The sequence below is a fragment of the Delphinapterus leucas genome, chromosome 2 (assembly GCF_059928025.1).
Source record: "Delphinapterus leucas isolate spDelLeu-1000000601 "Yukka" chromosome 2, BTC_Dleu_Yukka2, whole genome shotgun sequence".
Classification (NCBI taxonomy): domain Eukaryota; kingdom Metazoa; phylum Chordata; class Mammalia; order Artiodactyla; family Monodontidae; genus Delphinapterus; species Delphinapterus leucas.
In genome coordinates this window covers 54,843,471-54,869,029 of record NC_143130.1, presented here as the reverse complement: position 1 = coordinate 54,869,029, position 25,559 = coordinate 54,843,471, and the positions used below count along the sequence as shown (strand labels likewise).

The window sequence follows — 25,559 nt, the reverse complement described above, 5'->3', positions numbered from 1 at the left end:
AATCAGGCCCTCAAAAAAGTTACTTTCCCCTTTTCCCCTCCCTTCTCACAGAGCTGAAAAAAATATTTTTAAAAACTAATTGTAAGTATGAAATAATCTTGTATGTACTAAACTAAACCTGATTAAAAATCAGTTACTAACCTGTTGAGCTGACTTTATCTCTCTCTCTCAAAAAAAAAAAAAAAAAAAGACAGAGAAGAGGAAAAAGGAGCTAAGGTAGGTACTGTGGGGTACAGGCTGGGGAACCAGTGTCATCACCTGGGGCATCATCTCTTAGGACAAGGGGGTTGTGCTGGATGGCTGCAAAGCCCCTGTAGGTCCCACCTAAGTGACTAGGGGGTGCTAGATACTCTCACCCCTGAGCTCAGTGGCCACCGACTTCCCTCCAGTGCTGGGCTGTGGTCACCACACCCTCCCTTGCCTTTCCTGTTCTGTAATGGGAGAGAGGAAGGGGTGAGAAGGTGGGGAAGCTCTGGGACATTTGCTGAGAGTTTCCTACTTCTAGCAAGCTTCCATGATGACCTGCCCTTGGGAACAGAACTCTGGACATCAAGTGGACAGTCTCCCGGCGGAGGCTGCCCTGGGGCCCATTTCTGCAGCACCGTGGTGACCCAGTCAAGTGAGCTCCCAAATGTTCCTACCTGAGGTAGCCCCCATCAAAAGTGACCAGGAGCCCTTCCTGCCAATAGATGGTCTGATTTCTTTTCACTCTGAATGTGCTGCAGCGATTTCTCTGGTTTCCTGTAAAACTGTAAATGGTGACTTTCCTGTGCCTGCTTTTAGTATTCTTCTTGTTTTCAAAAAGCTGAAAGACAGAGAAAAGACCCTACTTAAGTAGGCCGGGCTCTTCGCTGGCCCTGGGCAGAGCTGTGAAGAGGCTGTCCTGGCCCCATCGTGATAAAGGACCACCGTCCATCTTCCCACCCCCTCCCTCCTGCACCGCTTATCCTGCTGCCAAATGAAATGCTGCATTATCTGAGGGGGTCTCCAGGATACTCTGGGAACACATGTTCCCTAAAAGATTGAAAACAGGATTCTCTTTTTCAAATCTTTTCCCTCCCTGATTTTACAAGCAAAAAGTTACCTTAGAAAATATGGAAAATACAGAAAAATATAAGAGAGAAAATAAAATACCAATTTAACACATAGATCATGAAAATTTTGGTATATTTTATTCCAGGTTTTTTTCCTATCTACCTGTATGTTTATAAAACAGCTGAGGTCATATTTTGTAATTTTTTATTTCTAAATGTCTAATTGTGTATATTTAAAAAAACTTTGCTTTTCCTATGTCGTTAAAAACTCATAAAATTCATTTTTCTAAAGCTCAATATTTTATTAAGTATAGTAATTTGCTGAATCATTCTCTTCTTTGGACTTTTAGGTTGGTTCCAATCTTTTGCTCTTTCAGATAAGCCAGATGAACATGAAAAACCACAGAGCTTTCTCTGATTTCAAATGATTTCTGTAGTTCAGATTTATAGCAGTAGTATTATTGGGTCAAAGGGTTTGAACATTTTCAGGCTCTGGATGCCTAGTGAGGAATTGCTTTCAAGGTGAATAGGCTGTATATTCACTGACCATGGTGTGTGAACTTTCCTGATTCTGGGGCTGGCTGTTAGCTCTCTGCTAATTTGATAGGTGCCAAGTGGTATCTTATCAATGCTTGAATTTGCATGCCTTTGATACTTCTGAGACTGAACTCCTTTTCCTCATCTGAACTTCAACAGGACTTCTTTCCTAATTCTGAGTGAGGGATGCTGCCAGGAAGGGCGCCTGCCTCCACACCCGGCTGGGCCCACACCCCGCCAGCCACGGAGCCCACTTGGAAGCTCAGGCCTCACACGATGCTGGTGCTTGGTGACCTTCCACTTAGAACGTGGCAGGAGGAAGAGTTCAAAGGGAGGGAAGAGTGACCCATGCACCCACTCCTTCCATCTGTCAGTGCACCCAACTGTGTTGCTAACAAGTCTCCCTCCCGTTAACATGAGCTGTGAGAGAAAATGCCAAAGAATTTTCAGGCTCTTCCATTTACTTTTGAACATTTCAGTAAAATGGGAAGATCAAAGAATATCTTTACTTAATACAAGAAGTTTAATTCCATAAGGGCCTTATAAATAGAACATGGCAAAAGCAAACTCATACTGAGTTTAATGTCAATTATTCAACAGTCCTGGCTTATGTCAGGGGTTCTCACACTGTAAAGTAAGTTACAATTCGCTGGAAGGTTTGTGAAAAACAGAGCCCTGGGCTCCATCCTGGAGTTTCTGATGCAGCAGGTCTGGGGCAGGCCTGAGAATTTGCACTTCTAACAAGTTCCCAGGTGAGGCTGATTCTGCTGGCCCAGGAACCCCACTTTGAGAACCACCGCTCTAGCCAAGCACTATTTCCATATTATTGTCTTGCATGAAATGAATGTCGACTGACAGCCGGGACTTCCTTCAACACAACACCAGGTGAACCCACAGAAAAGAACTCCTTGGGTTAGGTCTTCACTGCTCCCAGACCAAGTTAAAGTTCTATGCCAGTGGTTCTCAAGCTTGACTGGACAGTGGAGTCACCTGGAGAGCTTTAAAAAATACTGATCCCTGGCTGCCACACCCACAGATTCTGACTTAGTGGTCTGTGTCTGTGCCTGGTCTGTGTCTGTTAGAGCTCCCTAGGGGAGTCTAGTCACAGCCTGAATGGTAAAGCCATGATTCTGAGGCCATGGTTCTCGAGGTGTGGTCCCTGACCAGCAGCATCACCTGGGGCAGTGGTTGGATAAACAGATTCTTGAGTCCCAGTCCATAGCCACGGAGCCAGAACCCGAGTGGGGCCTAACTGTCTGTGTTCTAACAAGCCCTCCAGGGGATGTTGATGTTGGTTAGATTAGAACCCTAATGGGATATTCTGTCCAAGCCAGCTAGCCACTGATTTGGTATTCACAGAATGATTCAAATGGGTCTGTGGCTTAGAGGAGAGAAGGCAGCCATGCTGTACTGGCCTCCGGGCCCTAAGTCAGCAGATTTGCTGCAGGAGAAGGGTCTTCAGCCAGGCTCCTCCAGCAAAGGGCATCTCCCTCCTTCCCTTCCTCCCTCCCTCCCTCCCACCACGGCACAGTTGCAAGTGCCTCGCATGCAAGCAAAAACTGCCCCATGCAGAAAATGCAACTACCTGAAGGTCCATCTCGGCCAAGCTGATCAGCATCCGTGCTATAAACCTTTGCCAGAAGCCAACTGGAACGAAGCTCATCTTAAACACCCTCTGAATGGTGTTGGCTGTGGGATGCCGCATGCCGTGGGTGTCCAGGCCAGGTTTGGATGGAAGAAGATGTGGCAGGAGATAGCTGAAACACACCAAAGGGAGATAGCTGAAACACACCAAAGGGGGCTGGTGAACCAGGGGCCTGAGCTCTGCTGCAGGGCCCTGACCCCAGCAGATGGACTGGCCTGGGGCAGGCTCTGCTGAAACAGCTCAGGCTGCCCGGTGCCTTCCTCCCAGGGCCTTGGAATCTTATTTTTAGATAGAGGGGGTAGTTTATATGCTTCGAATAAATGCTCCAAAAGAAAATGAAGATAGGCACAGTGAATCTGTTTATTGACGTCTCTAAGATAGAGACTAGAATACGGCTAAGGGAAGACGTGGAAACATCTGTGGTCATAAACAGACACAGCAAATAGTAGTTAATTCTCTGTAAACTGGGTTGCGACTGGGGATTCACTTAAAATTAACTTTGGATGGTGAAGGAAAAACAAATACAGCTGCACAGTTCTAAGGACAATGTAGATATTGGGGTCAGAGAAATGTTTTTGGCCTTAGAAGCTATTTATTGTTCTTGACCAGTTGAAACAACACAGTTGCCTTAAATGTTCGAATGAGGCTGTTTGTGCAAAAGAGCGATGTTTTATGAGAGCACTCTTACTCATAAAAGCGCTGAATCACAGTGTCAGTGAGCCATTCATGACTGATCATTTGGAAACAGCTGAAACGGGGGAGGTCCCTCTAAGATTTCCCTGACAACCAGCATCTTCTGTGTGCCCTGGAGCTAAGGCGGCCTTGGGCAGAGCCTTGGATGTGCCCTTTTCTTAAAGGTTTGCCTTCAGCTCTCCTAATCCTTTAAAAATACATCAGTTTAGGTCCTATAAAACGTCTTTAGAACTTTCTGAAAGGAAGCGCTGAAAGTATTGTAGAAGGAAAATTCAGTGACAGCCTGGTGGGCAGGGCACCCAGGGATCGATCCTGGCTCTGTCTTCAGCACACAGCTTAAGCTCATTGCGAATCTGCTTCCCTGACATGGGAAGAGAATGGATACTGACCTCAAAGGGTTAGAGAAGGATGGACAGGGGGCAGATGGTGAAGTTTTTGGTCCTTTTCAGCCATTACAGGTCTTGGGTGAAAGGACGTTCTCAACTACCCCAGCTAGAGTGCCTCTCTCCACAGCCAGGTGCTCTCCAACAGATGCCCTGATTTAGTCCTATAAGTTCTGAGAAGTCCTTCTTTATCTCTCTGACCTCTCCAAATAGGCAGCTCTCGTCAGTGCCCAGTGTGATTTATCCTGCTTCTTCTGCCTGCATCATGCTCAGCTTGGATCTCACGGGAACCCCTACACTGCCTGTGTGCTGCAGCTTCCTGCTTCTTTCTACCTGGCAGGTGTCCCCTGGGCAAGGGGAGGGAGCACGCTCTGCACCCAGGTGCCCCAGTACGCAGCACACAGAGCAGGTGCTCAATATTTTTGAAGGCAGAGGAGACTTAGAAGCCAGCATGGCAAGTGAAGAGATTTAAACTGACTGGCAATGGAAGCCCTGCTCAAGGTGAGCGGAGCCCTAGGAGACCACTGGCACCTCCTTAAAAGTGATCACTGGTAGGGCAAGGCTGTCCCAGGGGAAGAGCCTGGGGAATTAAGAGGTGAGTTCTTCATGTGCCTGTTGAACATTAAGTCTGTGAAGACCTGGGCACTGCGGAGCCGGCTCACACTATGTCCCTGAGGTTGTCTCAGCAGTCGGGCAGGAGCCTTCCCTGAGTGCTGAGAGCCAGCGAGTCCCCGCTGGAAGGTACACAAACACTCAGAAGTGTAGGGAGGTTCAGAAATGCCCTGAAGGTTTTCCCAGGGACTGGAGGCTTTCAGGGCTGCAGTTGAAAACCATGCTCTAAAAGGAGCAGCAAATGCCTTTGTTTTTGTTGATAGTGTCTTTGACCATATAAAACCTTATGGTGCGAGGAGCTGGAACTCCTTGTCCCTGGGGCACAAGGGAACGATTATACCTGTGCTAATGGAAAATGCTCGGACACTCCTGACTTTAGATGGAACCAGACACCAATGGCTATGAGCACTTAACACAAAGATGGAAACAATAACAGTACTGATAATCCTTGATGTCCTTGAAGCTCACAGGTGCAGGAGACACTTCTCATAGTTTACATGTATTATCAAATTTAATCCTCACAATGACTATAATACTAGTAGATAATAGTATTATTCCCATTTTACAGATGAGAAAAGAAAGGAGGTTGGGACTTGCTTTTACATAGTGCTAATATCTCCTCATTCCTCTAATCTGTTGATAAAATAACCAGAAAATTGTCAGCTTCTGGCAGTGTTGTAAACTCACAGGCTGCTTCACTGTGTGCTTTTTCATGGGCCAAAGTCAAGGATACACCTGGGCCATGGTGTGAGGGATCATGTGGGTTTTGAATTCCTCTTTGGGGTTTCTCTTCTTAGGACTAAATCTTGGCCGTCATGAAGCTGGAACAGGAAGAACTGAGGCCCCCTCCCATAGTCATAAGACCAAGTGGAAATCTCAGAGAGAGATGGCCCAGGGCTGGCTCCCAGGAGACCCAGTCTGTGCTGATGGAATTGCTGGGCTGGCCACACAGGGTCCAGCGCAGCTCCCTGGGAGTCTCCTGTGGGCATCCCCCCAGAGCTCTGGGGTTGAGGGGCAGGGTGGTGACAAGTTCTATGACAGATGAATGGAAAAAGTCTGTGGATTTGGCATCTGGCTACTGCCTCAGGGTCAACATCAGCATCAGACACAGGAAATGGCTGAAACTGAAATTAGGGCAAGGAGGCCCTGAGAACCAAGCTGGTTTAGGTCAGAGCATCATCAGATTTAACCCACATGCCCCTCCAGCCCCTGCCCTCCCTGCATTTTGAAGCTGGGCTGTATAATTAGCACACACATCTTTGTCACTCCATTTTTATTCATCAAATAACCAAGCAATCAACCTCCCAAAGCGTGAACTTCCCAAAGTTACCTTTAATGCCATTGCCATTCTTGCATGTTTTCCTACACCTTTTCAATAAATGGATTTCTTTGAACCCCCTGAAAAGAGACATCCAAGGCACAGGAAGGAGCAGCAAGCCGGGGGACCGGCCAAGCCCACACCCTGCTGCCGCAGCCCAGGCAGGCAGGTCATTATCATGGCCCATCCCTGGAAATCTTGCTCGAGCCACCAGTGGTCCCAGCCCTAATTCCTTCCTCTAGGGAGCAACCGGCACAGCCCAGTCCGTGGCCTCACCTGTCGTTGGCAACGGGCAGGGCTATCTCAAATTTCGCCAGGAACTGGAAATACTGCTCTTCTGTCTGCTTCGTGAAGCCGGTCCCAACCAGCAGCATCCTGAGGTCCTCCGCCCTGATCACCCCATTCTTGGCCACCGACCTGGAGCCCTTGATGTTGAAGATCCTCTGCAGACATTCAGACAACCAAATGGGGTCGAGGAAGTAGAGGTTCCTCAGGCCGTGGCTGGTGTCCGGGAAGTGGAGCAGGGTGCCGGTTTCAATGAGGAAGCTGATGGCTGCTCAGGGGAGGGGATGAGGGAACAGTGTCAAACAAAGGGCAAAAGGGACTCTGGGTGACCTCCTCCTAAGGGGGCCAGCTTACAGATTCTTCTTAGGAAGCAACCAACACTCCCAACACATGGGGCCCTTCACAGTTCTCAAGAGGCATCTTGTAACTATTGCCAATGTGCTGATCTCCATTATTCATGGATTCCATCTTTGCAAATTCACTTACTCGTTAAAATTGATTTGTAACCCGAAATTGATACCTGAAGTGTCTTTGCAGTCATTTGCAGACATGCACAGAGTGGTGAAAAATTTGAGTGCCCCTCCCCAGGGCCCTGTGCCTGTGCCTGCTGGTACCCACCTGATCCCCTCTCCCTGCCCACCCTCCCAGCCCACCCACCGGACTGTAGGTCCTCGTAGTCCTTGATGTCATTGCCAGGTATCTGCTCTACCAGCTGCTCCAGCTGCCTGTCCGTCAGGTACTGCACATCATCTCTCAGGCCGCGGCGCTGCTGCTCTGCCAGCACGGCCTCCTGGAGGCTCAGGTAGCTCCTGGGTATCTGGGACAGGTGGGAAAGGCTGGGCCCTCAGGTGTGCCCAGCCAGCCTGGTTCGCCTGCCACCCTCCAGAGGACTGAGTAGGTGGAATGCTTCCTGTCACTGTCCCACCCCTCCCTTCCCCCAAGAAACTGCTCACATGGGGACCACACACTATATACAGCACATGTGTTTTACAGTAGAAAGAGAGAGGGAGGTACAGTTCCCCTGACACATGGGAAGCAGGCCCCTCTGGCTTCAAGGGGATGAGAGGTACCCACCAGCCTCCCCGCGAGTCGTTGGCAGCCAATGGTGCTGCCCACATCTTTCATGCTGCACGTGACGTGGAAAATGAGCTGCCGCAGCCCTTCCTGACCTTCCAGGCTCTTACAGGAAAGTTCGCTGTGAGTGCAAAAAAGAACCGTGCTTATTCATCGTACCTCCCCTCTCTGACAAGTACTGCAGTGCCTCTGTTTTCCTAAGTGTTTCGTCCCAAACACTGGCAAGTTGAGAAAACTCATGAGAGATAGACACAGAAATTTAATGAGGCCTTACCTGACGCAAAGCATGGTGCTGGGGGCACCACAATGTGCTGCTTTAGTCTGTCTTCCCAACGTGCCCACTTTACAGAGGAGGAAAGTGAGGCATGCAGGCACAAGGTGACTCCCAAGGACACAAGAGCAGGCTTGGGTGGGACTCAGGTTTCTGACCCAGAGCCAGCACTCCTATCATCGCAGGCCCCAGGGGGCATTCTCAAGGGCACTCGAGGAATTCCTGAAAGCCCCATCCTGTACTCTGAGCCACATGGCATGTCTCCAGGCTGACCCATGCAGCAATGTCCATGGCACTTCACCCAGAGCGAGGGAACCCAAGAGCCACCAGGGTAGCAGTCAGAGAACACTTACTAGCTGAGCCTCAGTTTCATAATCTTCAAAGTGGGCACAACAATCTCCATAACCTGCAGAGCTGTCGTGAGAATCCAAGGACAGGAGTGGGAGAATCAACATGCCCAGGACACTGGTCCCACCAGCACTGGCCCATCCTGAATCCCACCCTGTGGCCCTCCCCCATCTCAGCCCCTCTGGACCACTCAGACACACTGGGAGGACCAGGACCACACCTGGGGTCTGTTCTTGATCAATGATCAACAAATGTGATGGGTGGTATTTGAGTTTCTATCTCGTGGTCCCACTGGGGCCGTGCACACTCAGCACTGGCCCTGGGGGTGGGGAGACTTGGACAGGAAGCACAGAGAGTGTCTCCAGGTCCTGCCCTGCAGATCCTCTGGCAGCTCCTCACCCTCCCTAGGGCTGCATCTGCTCTGGGGGCCCAGCTGCCACCCTTCACCCTGGACAGGGCAACAGAGGAGCACAGCCCCTGCCTCAGGAGCCCTCTGCAGGCAGAGCAGGCGTCCCCAGGGAGACGGACGAGTGAGGGGCCGGCAGCCACAGCCCCGTGACAGGTGGGGACGAGCAGGATGCCATGGGACACTCACTGTAGGTGTTTGAAGGTGATGTCCGGGAAGCCGGTGGCCCTGGACCCGGAGGGTGAGCGGCAGAGCGCCAGCACATAGGCGCGCAGCGTGGCGATTCTCTCCACGCGGAATTTGGTTTCGATTAAGTCCAGGTGTGTTCCCACCACTAGCACCACGGCGTTTGGGGCCTTGGCCTGTGAGAGAGAGTCTGGCTGGGGACGGGAACAATTCCCTAGGTGGTGGATGTGCCAACCCTGTACGGCCTGGCCCTCAACCATCACCCCGCTGCACCCCGCACTCCTCTCTGAGAACCTCGAGGGCCTGCCACGCACTAGGGGGTGTGTGAGGGCCTGTGACACTCCCTGGGGCCTCCATCTCTGATCCCTTCAGACAGCGCCCCAGCTTCTGGCCCACGTCACCTTTCCCCTGGAAGAGGGGAGCCCCATTCCCCTCTTGGGTCCACGATGTGGGGCTCTTAAATTTAAGGAAGCAGAAAAGTACAAGAGCACCATCAACCATGTGGCCCAGGAGGGTTTTAAGTGCTTCACAGTGACCTGTGATTCTGGGGCCTCGTGACAGCCCAGCAAAGTGCAAAGCATTTCTCCCTAACCATTTCCTTTTTTCCTTTTTCCCCCTGAGAAGCGGTGGGGCCCCTGCAACGTCCTGAGGACTGAGAGCTGAAGGGCTGGCACCCCCTCACCTCGATGTTGAGAAGCCAGAACTGAAGGTTGGCCACAGCCTCCTCCCCCAGTGCCAGGTTCCAAACCACCACATACAGGGCCTTGTCTGTGAAGAAGCACTGGTTGACCGTGGCCATGCTGGCGGGGCCACCGATGTCCCAGACGTTGAACTCCACAGACTCAACCTACTTGAGCAACAAGGCAGCAACAGGGAGACATTTTAGCAACCAGGGTTTTAGTCAATCAAATTGAGATAACTGATCACTCTGAACGTTGTACATGGGGGCCTGGTAAAGGCACAGCCGTGGAAAAGCACAGCCTGTCCTGCTGTTTTTCTCAGGAACCAGCCATCTGAGGGAGGGAAGGGGGCCCAGCGGTTCGGAGGTGGGCTTCTAGGGGCTTCCATCACTGCTATGGGAGCAGGGGGTCCTGGAAGGCTGGGTCCCGTGGGCAGAGGCGTCTGCAGAACGTCGGAGGGCACTGTCTGCCTCCATCTCAGCTGCAGACAGTTAGGAGACATCCTGCCAGAGGAAGCCAGGGGCTGACGGCAGTGCTCACACCAAGGCTTAACCTCCATCCGAGTGAGGACAAGGCCAAGCAGACAGGCCTCTGAACTGTGCAGGTCAGAGGGCAGTGCCCACCAAGGATGATGGGAAATGGCCCTGATGTGGGAATCTAACAAAAGATTAGTTGTTGGGCTCCGGGGAAAGGCTGTGTAAATGGTGGTTTCTCTATCGTTTTATGAGGTCAGGGTCTGGCCCAAGTAGCTAAGGCTGCACTTTTCTGTGGCAAAGAATCGTTCCCACCATGCTGCAGTTTGGACTCCAAGACACAGCGTGCTGACCTGCTTTTTTGGTGTAAAGATGAAAATGGACAGCTGTTCTAAACTGGCTGAAAGCCCAGCCACACAGAGAATTACGGAATTCAGTGTTCACAAGATCAGGTGGTTGTCCTTCAATGAAAGGGGTGGGGAGAAACTTGAATGATGGCAGAAAGGAAGTGGGGGCAGCCGAAGGTCAGGAAAAGTGGAAATACTAATTCACCCCTCAGACCTCAGACAGCTATTTGCTTAAGAACTGCTGGAAGAAAGTGACGTGTAATAATTGCTTAAAAAAGCAGGAGAGAATCCAGATTCTGGTTACTTTCGAGAACCTTTGGACATGCGTTAGCTAGGTTCACTCCTGGGGTGTTCTGGGGAAGGGGGCAGGGCTGGTGTTAATTATCTGGCCCTAATGGGCAGATCTCCATTCTCTAGAGAACTAGTTTCTGAGTCCATATTAAAATATACATTCAGCTTAAATGTTTCGTGACTCAAATTGGATTTTCCTGACTTCAAGTGATTTTGTGTGAAGGACTCTGCAATAAAACTGATCTCTAGCTGGCCCTGTGCTGGGGGCTGTGGGGAAAATCATGCAGCCTCTGGCCTCAAGTTCGCTGAGTTTTCCACAAATAGCCTCCTTGCACCTGTATCGCTGTGTGGCTACGTATACCCACAAATACGGCAACAGGTAAGGGAGGCATCATTGGCATGTATTCACCCCCTGTGCCGGGAGAAATAGCTCAGACCTGTGCTATAGTCCATCCCACCAATATTCCACAGGCTCTTTTCTCTGATTCAAGTGCAAGACAATTTTCATTTGTCTAATAGTGAATGAAAAACAGTATGATTAATAGGTTCATTGAAGGACTCATTTTAAATAGGGCTTAGAAACTAGACCTTTCAGAACTTGGGGTGAAAGCAGGTTTTGAGGAGGACAGTGCATTCATGCCGGGGCTGCCTTCTCAGCCTTCCTGTTAGGGGCAGGTATTAGTATATCTCACTCCTACAGCAGTAGTTCATTCTCAGCCCTGGGGAGGGGCCCCGTCCCAGGCCATATGAATCACAGTCTTTGGGGCCTGGGCACTGCTGTCTTTAAAAGCTCATCAAAGCAGTCTAACCGTCAGCCAGGGTTGGCCTGGAACCTCAGCTTAGCTGTAACAGAAAAACTACAAGGACACGTTAAGAAATTATTCACTGCCCTTGGCAGGAGCTGGTTTGAAACACACACAGTGACCCCTGCAAATATCCTGGGCCTCAGATACCAGGCTGAGAAAATCCTGGGCTCTCTGGAGAGGAGAGAGAAGGGGCCCTGGAAGCTCCCTCCCTCCCACAGGGACTCTGCACGCCAACCATCCTTGACCTTGGCTCTCGAGCCAGCCGGCCTCTGGAGCTCCCACTTGGTGGTCCTGATGGTGGCCTCGCTGTGCACCACCTGGGGGGCCCTCCCCGTCTGTAAGATCTCCAGGAGGGTGGACTTGCCCTGACGCGGAGGACCCACGATGATCATCTTCATCTGCTTACACTTCTCCGCTCTCCGCAGCTGAGCACGCAGATAAGACAGCACTGCTTTGGGGCCTGTGCAAAATCACAGTTGGGGAGGGTGGATCCTGCTGCTGACATATAGGTGGGAACATGCTCACATCTCTTGAGAAACAAAGTCCTATCTGGAAAGAACACTTTCTGTGTGTTCTAATTGGGTGAGTTGAGAAGACTATTGGGTCTATGGAGGGAAGGCGTGATATGAATCACCCCAAAAGTGAAGTCTAAAAGTCAAGGATCTAAAGACAGCATCCTTGCTGCTACAGGTCATAGCTGGTTTGATCCCGTGGTCAATTGCAATACAACGGTCCACAGCAACCATTGAGTTCTGGATAACTTTACAGCATCTTCCCAAACACGGGAGCCAGAGGTGGGCTCCATAGGTCCCCCAGCTGTTTCCACCCCAGGTCCTTAACAACTGGACTTGAGTGCCTTTTCGAGGGGGTGACGCTGAGGAAGCCCTACCTTCTTTTCTAATCTCTGCAGGCACATTGCTGACGTTCAGGTCTTCAATGTCCAACTGCCAGAGGTTGCCCAGTTGCCCCAGCTCAGGAGGGAGCTCTCGGAGGCCAGGATTGCTGAGGGCACACACACACCATGGGAGAACACACACAGAGCAGCCCATCAGCCTCTGGGTCCTGTGGGGGCCACTGACAGTCTATACCCCAAGCCCAACATCTTGGGCCCTGATTTCAAGTGTTCCATTTAAATACTAATTCCAAAGCCTTTCTCCCTGGGAAGCCAGTGGTACAAATGGCAGCTTTGTCTTCTGCAAATCCCCATGGCTTAGAATGGGGTCCCCTCCCCCAACTTTCCCATCTTTTCTATCATTTACACTATCCTAAGGGTGATCACTGCCTCTTCTTGACATGGCAATGTAACCTGAATTATTTTATATTTTCATCAAGTTTTGCACACTGTCTGAATCCCCCAGCAGTGCTTGGCTGTAGGAACTTAGTAAATGAAAGGATGGATGATTGAGGAGTTCTTCTCATTATAAATGAGTGAAATAGCAAAGAAGGCATCATTGCATCACTACCTCTGCCTTCCCTTCCCTCGCCTCTTTGACTAAGCCTGGCTCTGAAAATCCAACTGCTGCTTCTTGGTACATAGGTGGATTATTCTCCCTGGCTTCCGTGTCCTCAGGTGGTTTACACAAGGACATTCTGCTTCCCTGGGCCAGAAGAGCCAGTGCAACTGCTCTGGCTGTGTACTTACTTTCCCATGTAGAGTTCTGATAAGCTCTTCAGTAGGCAAACCGAGGGTGGGACTGCATCCAGGTGGTTGTCATTCAGACAAAGGACTTCCAAAGACTCACTTAGGAAGGCAGGAAATTCCAGCACACATGCTGCAAAGAAATGGCAAAGCAGACTGTACATTTGAAAAATAATTCTGGACCATCACAGTGTTGGAGGTGTATAAACTGGTACAACCTCTGGAGGGCACTTTTGACAAGTCTATCAGAATAAGGTGCTCATCTCATGGACCCAGGGATTCTAATTCCAGGAAACAGTCCTACAGACATCCTGGCACGTATGGCAAAGATGTGAGAACAAGCACACTCAGTGGCACACTTTGTAACAGTAAAGGTAGAAGACAGCTTATATGTCCACCCACGGGGAGTTGGTTAAATGAGTAATGGGATTATATACAACTATTACAAAGCACAGGGCAGGTCTACATGTATGGGTATGAAGAGATACTCAAGAGCTATTGGTAAATCAAAAAAGCAAGGTGTGGAATTAGGTATCTAGAAGGCTTAACTTGTGTACCACAAAACATATGCAAACATGAGATCAAACACCTCCCATGAATTTAGGTATGTTATATGCATGTGTGCATACACCTTACAATGCACATATGCATGCTATATGATGTTGTGTGCATGTGTACACACCACACATGCACACACACATGCATGTGTTACATGAAGTTACGTGCATGCACATATATGTGCACATATGTATGCTATATGATGTTATGTGCACACACCACAATGCACACATGCATGCATATGTCATATGAAGTTATGTGCATGCACATATGTTATAAGGTGTTATAGGCATGTGTACACATACCACACATGCACAACCATATGTATACATTGCATGCTGTTATAGGCATGTGTAAACATACCACAAATACACATATGTGGTGTATATGTTATAATGTATGTCAGACACAAACACAGTTGCTACCACAGACACATGAAATTCCATAGTTTGCTCTGGAGAAGGGAATTACTAGTGTAATGGAGCAGGACCCTATGGGGTCTTCCCAGAACAGACCCTCCCAACCCCATGTCCTCCTCCTGCCTCTTGTTGGTAGAAAAATTGTAGCCTCTTAGGCGTCCCCAAGTTCTAAAGAGTACATTTCATCAGAGAAGTTGAGAAAATGCAGAAAGAGAGGAAAACAGTTAAGCAAGACAAAATAATAGTTTAGCTATTAGACAAAGTCAAGGATCTTTAGTCCCTCCTCAAGAGCTATAGAGAATATTCTGAGCCATGTCCTTTGAGCAGTTATGCAGATACTGAATCCCCCACCAGGTGGAAGAAGTTAACTGTGTGCTGCCCACAAGCACACAGTCCCCAGACCGGTTGGAACCAGAAGGTTGATGAGATTGACTCCCGATTACCTCACCACCAACCAATCAAGAGAATGTCCACGAGCTGATCACACACCCCATAATCCCCCTCCCTCACCCTGTCTTTAGAAACCTTTCCCTGAAAGCCTTTGGGGAGTTCAGGCCTTTTGAGCACTAGCTGCCTTGACTCCTTGCTTGGTGCCTGCAATAAACACTGCACTTTTCCTTCACTAAAACCTGGTGTCAGTAGATTGGCTTTACTGCATGTGGGCGAGTGGACCTGAGTTTGTTTTGGTAACACTAGGAGTCTGAATATTCACTCCATGCCTTTGGTGCAGTTCAGAAATTTTGTTTACCATAGACATGTATTACTTTGTCAATTAAAAAAGCTAGTTAACTGAAAAATAATAATGTGAGCTTGGTTTTTATGCTTCCTAGGATGGCATTCTCTGAAAAACAAGTCAACTCTCTAGTATATTTAAGTGATTTCATTAATTAGGCTAATTATGAGATTACTATTAAAATCACACCAAATTTGCTGTTTCCACAGCACCAGAGTGTGTGAGTTGAGAAAGAATGTGGGGAAAGCTTGGAAACCGATGGGAATCAGAGGGTTGGATTGCAGCAGAATCTCTGAAGTTCCTTTTCCTTTCTCCTAAGGCAGGGAGAGCACACCCCTGAGGGTCCCTTTCAGCTCAAATTCAAGGTAAAACAACCGCCTCAAAGCCCTCTCAGCCGGTTCTCTGCCAGACACATGAGATAGAGAAGCTAGAATTCTTTTGCAGGGCTGAAACGACGTTCCTCTGCCCTTGATCACAGCTCCTCCCTTAACTCTGGCTTTTCTCCACACATGTAGCTGCAGTCTCAATGGTAATGGGGTAACCTGGTATCAGAGAATGTTCTGGGAGAGACGATAACAGAATACAGATATTGGCGCCTGGAAAATTTGCCCAGCTAGTGCCACGTGAATGGCCCCTATGGAAATAAATGTGTAACAGACTTTTAAAGACAGCTTTGTACTAGTCCTTGTTCTACAAGAAAAATGTTCAAAAAGAGTTTTTTTTTTTTCAGTGAAAAAGAATGATCAACTTCAGCCCTAATTCCCATGGAAAGAACATCAAGAATAAGAAAGGCTCACTTTCTTCCCAGAACACACGTTCTGAACACATGGCTTCTGTGCTTTCCAATTTTAAAGTTTCACCTTGGTGTTTATGAAGCCTCTTTAAGTAACGGATGGATGGAATAAAGGACTTATACTGCAAACAGAGGCAACACCTGACACAGACCTCCTGGCCCAGAATGGAAACTCTGGAAACTGGGCTGGGCAGAGCACAGCTCAAGGTATTTATGAGCTGTAATTATTTATTCATAAACTATTTATGACTCAGCTGGTCTGAATTTTACTGTAAAAATGGCTGTCCAAATTATTTTTGGACAAGGCCACTGTGCCAACATGACTACTTGAATGTACATAAATCTACCTGGAGCTTTACTATCCATCTGCAAACAAGTATAGATAATCCCTTACCCGAGGTCAACAGCCTGAGAGAATAACTCTGCTGAGGAAAAGCGTTTGCAGCGGGTCTCTCCTTTTCACCAGGTGTGGGCCTCAACTTTCTACTCGAAATTGAAAAAATCAAGAGGCTTTTGTCATGTGCCAACAGCACAGCACCATCCATCTCTGCCAGGGAAACTCCCAGAGGTGTGGCCCCTCCCCTAGCTCCAGACACATTCCTGTGGGCCACCAGCAGGGTCTCCAGAACACAGGTACATGTTTCTGTCCCACTTTTCACTGTGTGCCTCTGGCCTTGCACTCTGGCAGTTTCAAGAGAAAGTGGCTGGTCCTGCAGGGTGCTGGGCGCACCTCCTCGTGCACATCTCTATGCTCTGCATTTCTAGACTGGAGACACCTTTCTAGTCAACTGCAACCCCTGAGGCTTGACCCACAGCGATGGAAGTGTGGCCGAGATCCACACTAGCAGCTATTTTCGTGCCTACCCTCCTGTTTGGGCATCCATGAGAAAAAAGTGTTTGCTTCTCCTTCCTTCCAAGTGAAATCCCTGTGTCTGGACTCAATTTACAAAGTCTTAAGGCCCTTTGTTTTGAAAAGGATCAGTTATGAAATTCCAGATTGCATTTCCCTAGTAGCAAGGTTAAGGGCCTTTCCTTTCTTTCTGGGCCATCTGGACTTCCTTTTCTGTGAACTGTTGATATCCATTGCCCAGTTTCTGCCTGTTGGGTTTGACTTTAAAAAAAAAATCAATTTGTAAGCCATCTTTGTGTATTAGGGACTGAAGCCAATTTATGTTGCAACAATTTTTGTTGCAAATATTTCCTCTCAGTCTGTTTGTGTTATGACTTTGTTTATGATGCCTTTTACTGAACAAAGTTTTTCCATTTTTACAACACCCAAGATTTTGCTCTTTTTTTAATGACTTCTGGATTTCCCACCTAGCTTTTAAAGGTTTTCCCATATTATACATTTATTCTCTTAAATGTTATTTTTCTTTTATGCTTCAAGCTAACATCCACATGGGGATGTTTGTAACTGATGTAAGGTAGGGCATCTAGTGCTGTGCTTTCCCCCCTTTCAGCTGGACAAGCAGTTATACCAGCACTATTTATTGAAACAATAAAACATTCTTTTTCCCACTAAATTGAAATGCCACCTTTATCCTGTATTAAATTCCTATATTAGGTCTATTTTTGGACTCTGTTCCACTGATGATGTGTTACTTTTTCAATCCTATGTAAAAACACTCTTACATGACTGATATATGCATATCATATGTATACAGTAGTTCATCAAAAAAGGGCATCAGGTAGGCAGACTACTTAGATCACCTCCTGCAAATGTGTCTTGGCCTCTGTGGCATTTCTTATCCCCATCTCACACCATCTATACTCAAAGAGCACTTGTCAATATAGATTGATCAAGCTGAAGAAAAAAGTTATATTCCACTTAAAACAACCTAAATATTTGTTCCAGTTCTATGGGACAGTACCCAGAGGGATATATCTGTGAGTGTTGTTGGCTTTAGAACTCCTGGTTTTCAGGTTAAAAAAGAGGGCTGGTGACTGAACTTGAGGGACAGGTCCACACCTCCCCCTGCACCTTACAGGAGATAACGAACAAAAAGAACTGTTTTCCTAGAAACATTCTCTGCTGAACTGGCCTTGTTGTGTGACCATACAAACACCCTAGGAAAAGTTGTGTTTCTAATGAGTTTGGAGGAAGACCTCCAGAATCTCAGCCCAGCCAGGACAGCCTGCAGGGCCAAGGGTGGCTGTGTTCCCATGTGGACCTCACAAGATGCCATAGTGTGGCAGTTAAGGACTTCATAGTACTGCCCCCGGGCCCCAGTGCTGGATTCCACAGTGCTGGCTGAGACCTGGCTCTTGCACTCAGTAGCCATGTGACCACATCAGTCAACCGTTGTGCTACAGACTGAATTGTGTCCCCTCAAGTCCATATGTGGAAGCCCTGACACCCAATGTGATAGTATTAGGAGATGGAGTCTTTGGGAGGTGGTCAGGTTTAGACAAGGTCATGAGGGTGGGGCCTCCATGATGGGGTTAGTGTCCTTATAAGAAGAGATACTAGAGGGCTCTCTACCTCTCTCTCTCTCTGCCACATGAGAACACAGCAAGAAGGCAGCTGTCTGCAAGCCAGAAAGAGGGCCCTCACCAGAAACTGACACATGCTGATCGTGGACTTCCAGCCTCCAGAAAAGTGAGAAAATATATTTCTGTTGTTTAAGCTACCCAGTCAGTGGTACTTTGCTAGGGAAGCCTGAATTGAAGACACTCTGGAGGCTTAGTTTTCTCATCTACAAAATGGAAAACCACAACCCATACGTCATGTGATGGTTAAAGAAAGACTGACACATGTAAGGTATCTAGGGCAGTTCTCACACCCAGCAGGCCATCCACACACAGTAGCTACTAGTCTTGCTGGCTGCAAACAGGAAAGGGGGTTTCAGGACACCTGCAGGCCATCCGTGTGACATGAGCCATGGGCACAGGCACTCCCAGGGTTCTGAGTCAAGCATGGGCATCTCTGGCATTCCCACAGGGCACTGCAGGGGAAAGCCCAACAGGAGGGCCATCCCCCTGTAGGGGAGCAGGGGCAGGGCCCCGCCCAGCTGTCTCATCTCCCAGCAGCAACACACACACCTGCCTCTGTCCCGGAACGCTGGCGGCCTCTGGTGGTGAAAAAGGAAATTCGCTTTGTTTTAAGTACATCTTCATTTCTGTAGGGTGAAAAAAGTCAAAATTTGAGGAAAGCATGGCAAAGACATTTCTATTTTGGCTGTGACTGTACAATGCCACACATAGAGAAGGGAGAAAATTCCATCGGCAGGGTGTTTGGGCCCCTGCAGCTGACGTGTAAGCATGGACAGCACCAGTTGTGCTCAGAAGTCTTTCTGGAAAAAAACAAGCTGGCAGGACTGGTGGTTTCCACTCCTGAGCTTTTCCATCTCAGGCAGGTGCTAGCATTTCTGTGCCTGGCAGGAATGCCCATATCAGAGGCTGTTACTTCACGCTGTTCACTGAGGGAGTTCTCTTAGGAGCATAAGTTCCACTGAGATGTCGCAGTAGTGGCCTTCAGCAAGTGAACCAGGAAGGCTGGTCTTCAGGGCCCCAAGGACCAGCAGGGCTCATCCCCAGATTTTCCCCTTTTATTAGAAGACCTTTGAGGGTACTTTTTATTCAATCTCTATACACATTGGTTAGTGACTGGCAAAAACTTTTGAACAGAATGATAGGTGAGGCTAAAATGAGGAGATTCTCCAGGATCCTTTAAAAATTAGAAATGGGAGGACACTGTTTTGGGCTGAATTGTGTCCCCCCCATTCATATGTTGAAGTCCTAACCCCCAGCACCTCAGAATGTGACTGTATCTGGAGATAGGCCTTTAAAGAGGTGATCAAGTTAAAATGAGGTCATGAGAATGGGCCCTGATCCAATCTGACAGGTGTCCTTATAAGAAGAGGAGATCAGGACACAGACAGGCACAGAGGGAGACCGTGTGAGGACACAGGGAGAAGGCAGCTGTCCCCATACCAAGGAAAGAGGCCTCAGGAGACACCAACCCCACCACCACCTCCATCTCAGACTTCCAGCCTCCAGAACTGTGAGAAATAAATGCCTGTTGTTTAAGCCGCCCAGCCTATGGCACTTTTTCATGGCTGTTCAGCAAGCTGGTAGAGACACCATCCCATGCGTCTGTTGACTGGGGCTACACACACATTTGAGAACTTGCTGGGGACAGAGACCCCTGCTTACCTGCCAAATTGATTTCTGGAGAGATCCAGGGTTTTGAGTTGTCTGCAGGTCCACTTCTCTTGAGGTGGCAGTGCCACCAGCTGATTTCCCTGTAACTTCAAGAACATGAGGGCCTGGGACAGAGGGAGAGAGAAGCAAAGACGATGTCAAATACCAAAGGGGCAGAAGACCTGAAGGGAAAGTCAGCTCCCTGGCAAAGCGAAGCCAAATGATTATAACCGATTCACTGTCACAAAGATTCCAACAGTGTGGGGTTTCACAGTGTCTTAAAACTCATAAAATTATAGCGAACAGAGCAGATGGGATAATTAATAGAAGATCCTTTCCTTCAGATCAATGGGATGCAATTATTCAAGAAAGAACGGAATCTAAGTACTTCTCAGAATTGAGGTTTCTTAAGAGTGACAATTATTTGTGGACCTGTCCTGGGAATAGTGGATGAGTCTGAAGGTCCTGGAGGCCACTGTGTTACCACAGGAGGGGAGTGGGCACAGCATGATGCCTCCTTGGGCTAGCCCAGGTGATGCCTTGGACAGGGGTCAGGTGGCATCAGTGACACCGAAGGGGACCCGCCCCAGTCGTGCACCCTCTGCTGGCTTGACACTGATGCCTTCAGAGTAATGCAGAATTTCCCACCTGGGGCTGGCCCTGGGCACCAAGTGGTGAATAGGATCCATGCTCTGCTTTCAAAGGTTCTCAATGGAGTGGGAAAAACAGACAGATGTGTGAACAACCTAAAGGTAGAAGGCAGCCCCATGCTGGAACACACACACACACACACACACACACACACACACACACACACACACACACACACACGGCTCTGGTAAAAGGCACTTCCTGAATTCACATCCGGGAATTCCAGTTCTGCCACTTCCGGAGAGGGAGGCAGGGACAAGAAGGCCCTGCCCTGCGGTGCTGCCAGGGCTTCACACACCAGAAGGCCTGATGGGCTCACCCTGGAGCCGGGAAGGAACAGAGCCAGAGGTCAGTCCGAGGGGCTGCTGGGCTGTGCCTTCAACTGTCAACACTGAAGAAAATTCTGGAGGATAAAAATTCATCATCCCGCCACCCTCCCAGAGCTGTTTCATTTTGCACGTTTCCTCTCAGTCTCTTTGCACACAACCATGCGTGACTTTGACAGTTAAACTTTTCTTTCAACTTTTTTTGTCCTGAAAGCTCGGAAGAAGCACACAGGTTTCACTGCAATGTGGAGTGATTTTCTTACAAAAGCTGAAAATGAGAAATAAGGTGCTATTAGACTTACATCAAGCTGGAAAAGTCCCAGGGGAACTTCTCTGAGTGTGTTTTCTGAGAAGTCCACATCCTTAAGGTGGTTCTTCCAAAACACAGCCATTTTGTCTGGTAGAGACTCCAAGGCATTTTTGGATGCTTTGCAGCATTTCTAGGAATTTGATGAGAAAGAGAATTAATTAGCTTTCTAAATGCCGTGGTGTCTATGATAAAGACTGTTTCCAAATTTAATGTTAAAAACAAGACCATTACAGTAAGGCTCTGTAATAAATACAATTCAGCTAATTAAGAGGCTACAGACTATCCTTGCCCCATTTTCCTGTCCTTGCTCCAAGGAAGGGATGGGAATGGTTTCCTGGGGAGACCAAGGTGGCTCATGGTCCTTTCCCTTCCCTCAAGAACATCTGGCCCATTGTCCTTGGAAATAATGGGACAATTCAGGACAGTGCTCTGAAGAGGAGCCCATGTCCCACACAAATATGCTTAAACTAGAAATGTTAATGTTAGAGATGGAGAATTTCCATATTTGCTATTGAAAACCGCAATAAAACACAAATATTCTTTATGCTGTTCCATCTGTTTTAACAAGCAAACTTCCCAAGAGAAAAAACCATGATTTAATGGGCAGCACTATGGATGCAGGCTATTCTTCTCTTCTTTATTCTTATTTTACAGCTGTCCTAAAGGAACGACCCCACCTTTTGGACAGAACTCATCCTGGGCCAGAAGTTCAGGCTGTAGCTGTGGAAAGTCCTGTGGGTGTTACGGTGCGAATCTCAAACCCAGAGCCAGGTGCGCTGGCTCTTGGGTGAGTTACCTGCCTGAGACCCTCAGCTGCTGGATGCTGAGTAATATGCTTGTCTATAACACAGGACACCACCGCGTGGCCGCCAAGGGGATGCGGTGTGCACCGCACCCACAGCTCTGTGAGGCTGGCATGGATGTGGACTGACAGCTCCTTTCATGATTTTCGGCAAGTTACTAACCAAAGGGCAGGCCCAGGCATTTGGAAACACCTTCATGTTATTTCTGGAGACATTCAGACAATTGAGTGACTTGAAAGAATGAAGGAAAAGTGCAGGGAGTTCTGTCAATTTATTGTCAGAAATATCGAGTTCCTGTAGCTTCCGCAAACCAATCCAGTTTGTGGCTAGGGGAAAATAAAAGAGGATGAATTGTAAAAACAGCCCAATCAAGAAGAAAATGACAAAGTAAGTCAGGTTATTGATGCTAAAACATACCATTTTCTTCTTCAAACAATTTTTCCAAATAATTTTTTGAAGCTGTCAGTTTTTGAAGTTTTGAGAGATGCAGGAGTCCCGGTGGGAGGTGGGACAACTTGTTGCTGGAAATATCAATTTCGAGCAGCCTGTAGTTGGGGGAGAAGGAAGTCAAGGCATCAGAAGAAAGAGGTAAAGCATCACGGGTACATATTTCTCTGTAAACATGTTTCTTTTTCTCCTTGCACAAGGATAAAGAATGTGCAATGAAATACAGCAATATGATTTTTATTCATTGCATTACTGTCACTATGTCATGTGTAGACAAAGAAAACCAAATCTCTCTTTGGTGGATCCTGGTCTCATTGACCAATAGGGATGTAACCTTTCTCACATATGTGATAACATATGTGCCCTGGAAGCTACTGGAAGTCCAGAGAGCACTGCTTTTAAGCTTTTGGACCCTCAAGTCTGTCCAGGTTAAAGACCTCCACTCCGTGGCACTTGTTTAATTTTTTGTGCAGGCTTCTTTCCCATGAGTTACTGCTGACCCTAAGCTCTTTCCAACATTCTTTTTTACTTAACTTAGAGCCTTAGCTTTTGAAATCAGCTCAAATCCCATATGGAATGAGGCCTTGCAGGTATGATTATCAATACATCAGTGAAGGTAAGGTCTTTCCTCTCCCCATGCAGCCTCAGCAGGAGGCTTGGGCCTCTTCCCAAGGCCTCCCAGAAAAGGAGACAGGAGCTGCCTACACCATCAGGCTGCTGCCAGAGTCCTGTGAAGTTAACTGTTTCTCTGAGGCCCTGCCCACTTTCCTTGGGAGGTGGACCAAAAGCTGGGTTGTCTGGGCACCACTGTTTCCACCAGCCCCTTTCCTCTGACTCCTGTGTGCAGGAACAAGACTGGGCACCTCGGACAAGCAGGCCTGCGTGGCTGCCAGTGAGTGGTGGAAACGTGGGCCAGACAAGCCACCCTACTAGACAGATCTTTCTGCATTCACGTGGAAAGGAGGTGGGACCTTGTGCCCAAGAGCTTGCATAATGGCAGGCAGAACTTCCTTCTCTTATTTTAGCTGAAAATCTGTTTTCAAAAGCAACAACTACAATCAGGGAGCATGACTGCAGGAAGAGGACAGTGCAGGAGGAGGGTGGTGGTGGCAGCCAGGGCTCAGATGGCCAGGGCTCACCCCAGGGGCTGCAGGGCAGGAGCCCACCTGGAACAGATGATTTCGTCTGATGACTTCACGCTGGGCAGCTCCCCCAGGTGGTTGTCGGAGAGATTCAGCTTCCGGAGGTTGATGAGTCCCCAGGGGATGATGGAGGGGAGGGATGCCAGGCAGTTGGCAGAAAGGTCCAGCTCCGTGATCTGGCAGGAGATGTCAATGAGCCAGTCCAGATCCACCCAGGGCAGCTTGAGGTGGGACCATTTCACACGAAGAGCCTGGATATTGGAGCAAGGGGAAAGCACACACCAGCGATGAGCCCAGGGCTCGTGCAGACTTGAAATAAAGCAATGATTTATTCAAGTGTGAATCTGTCTGTTCATCTCAGCAGAGTCCCGAGAGGTTGGGACCACGTTGCCCCTGAGAAGGTACTTATGCCCTCCTGCACCTACAACCTGAAGGTAATCTCTGCACAGCTACAGCTACTCACTCTCCAGCCTCTAGAGGGAGCATGTGGGCTCAGCATCACCTCTTAGAGCGCTATCACCCTCCGGGGGAAACACAACAGGAATGGCCCCTGCTTTGTACAGAGGAGCCCACCCAAGCTTGGAGCAGCCTCCCCAGACTGCAGAAGAAGGCTTAGACCCAAACCTGGGTCTCCTCACTTCCCTTCACGGCACTCTTCCCTGTGATTAGAGCAGTGCCTACACCACGCTGGGCGCTTTGTGCATGAGCTGCTTCCAGAGTGAGAGACTGAATATACAGACAGTGGCCAGACCATATATAACAGAGAGAACTTTGACCCACAACCTACAGCAACCTACCAGGAAACTAACCCCCTTATCTATAATAAAGAGTCCAGGAAGCCAAACTTGCCAGAAGCCATACTGCAATGTCTAGTAACAATCCAGGAAGCTAAACAATAACTTCTGTAACAACTGGCCCCAAATGTCCAGGACTTGATTGATAAGTGACAACCTCCTTAATTTTGTCCCTGCTTCCAACTTAGACTAACCAGGGAAAGGCAAATATGCCCCCTAACCCATCATGTAGGACGCCCCCCTTCTAGTTAGCTGCCTCCAGCTTCCCCGTCAACAGCCTCTAGTCAGGGCACACCTGAAGCCTTCCCTTTATCCACCATAAAGCTTCCCCACTCCTCTGACAAAATGCAAGTGACAGTGGCTGACTCACTTGCCACCAAAAGCTCTGAATAAATCTCCTTTGCTTTTCTCATTTGATTGGGTCAGAAAGGCCAGCAGTTTTCTGGCATATGGTGGTAAAAGAGATCTGGTTAAATGTGTATGAGCAGGGCTTTCTCTTTCTTCTTGATCATCAAAGACTTTGGGGCTCAGTGAGGCTTCTGGGGAAAGGAAATTGGCTTTTTGGCTTGTTTCTCTAAAGCAGCTGAAAATCCGTATCAGAAAATTAGAGAAACAAAGATTAGTTCTTCACTAATGGGAAAATGTAACAACTGGAAAAGGCACCAGAAACATGGGGTGTTTGCTTTCAAAATTGGCAGCAGCAGACAGACTTCCTTATCTGGCCACAAGGTGGCGATATGTGCCTTATCTTTGTCGCCCCCTTAGCTAACTTGCCAGGATTGGAAAGGCTGGGTCTACTAACACCCTCTAAAAGCTCTGGTCTTCGAACCAAGTAGATGAGGCTCTGTCTCTGTCTGCCTGTCTCTCTCTCCATTCACCTGGATGAAGAGAGACAGTCGATGGTATACTGGATTTTGGGTCAAGAGAATGGAGCTTTAGTCTCAGTTTTTTGTTCTGTTTTGTTTTTTGGGTTTTTTTTAGACTTGACATTTAGGCCTGGTTTTGTTGTCATTATTGTTTTCCCCCATAATTTTCTATTTTGAAAAATTTCAGAACTGCAGAGAAGTTGAACTAGGACACACGATTACCCATTCATACACCCTGCACTGTAGACTCACCAATTGTTAATATGTTGCCACATCTGCTTTCTCTTCTTTTTCTCTACACACACATACAAGCACACACACTTTTCATTTATCTGCTGAGTCATTTGAAAGTAAATTATAGCTATCATGGCACTTTACACTAACATGTATCTCTGAAGAACAAGAATATTTTCCTACGTGACAACCATATATTTATCATTTTCAAGAAATGAAATCAATACATTATCAAATCCACAATCCATGTTCAAATATTCCCAAATACCCCAGAAATGTCTTTTATAACTATTTTGTATCTTGATCCAGGAT

The 25,559-nt window shown here is 48.1% G+C and overlaps 1 protein-coding gene across 9 annotated transcripts in view; it reads right to left on the bottom strand.

Annotated features, from left to right (window-relative positions):
* The window catches only part of LRRK1 (leucine rich repeat kinase 1), a 122,993-nt gene that overhangs the window by 25,679 nt on the left and 71,755 nt on the right, over positions 1 to 25,559 (bottom strand). For all 9 annotated transcript variants that reach the window (XM_089906899.1, XM_089906900.1, XM_089906902.1 and 6 more), the window contains 16 exons: positions 23,378 to 23,604; positions 22,182 to 22,309; positions 21,927 to 22,090; positions 20,954 to 21,091; positions 19,687 to 19,799; positions 18,574 to 18,650; positions 13,032 to 13,161; positions 12,279 to 12,391; positions 11,635 to 11,849; positions 9,475 to 9,639; positions 8,796 to 8,968; positions 7,582 to 7,702; positions 7,165 to 7,324; positions 6,499 to 6,775; positions 3,157 to 3,328; positions 642 to 805 (listed from right to left, as the gene is read on the bottom strand). In XM_089906899.1, the coding sequence (XP_089763025.1) occupies positions 642 to 805; positions 3,157 to 3,328; positions 6,499 to 6,775; positions 7,165 to 7,324; positions 7,582 to 7,702; positions 8,796 to 8,968; positions 9,475 to 9,639; positions 11,635 to 11,849; positions 12,279 to 12,391; positions 13,032 to 13,161; positions 18,574 to 18,650; positions 19,687 to 19,799; positions 20,954 to 21,091; positions 21,927 to 22,090; positions 22,182 to 22,309; positions 23,378 to 23,604 (2,537 nt within the window). The remainder of the gene's footprint in view (positions 1 to 641; positions 806 to 3,156; positions 3,329 to 6,498; positions 6,776 to 7,164; positions 7,325 to 7,581; positions 7,703 to 8,795; positions 8,969 to 9,474; positions 9,640 to 11,634; positions 11,850 to 12,278; positions 12,392 to 13,031; positions 13,162 to 18,573; positions 18,651 to 19,686; positions 19,800 to 20,953; positions 21,092 to 21,926; positions 22,091 to 22,181; positions 22,310 to 23,377; positions 23,605 to 25,559) is intronic.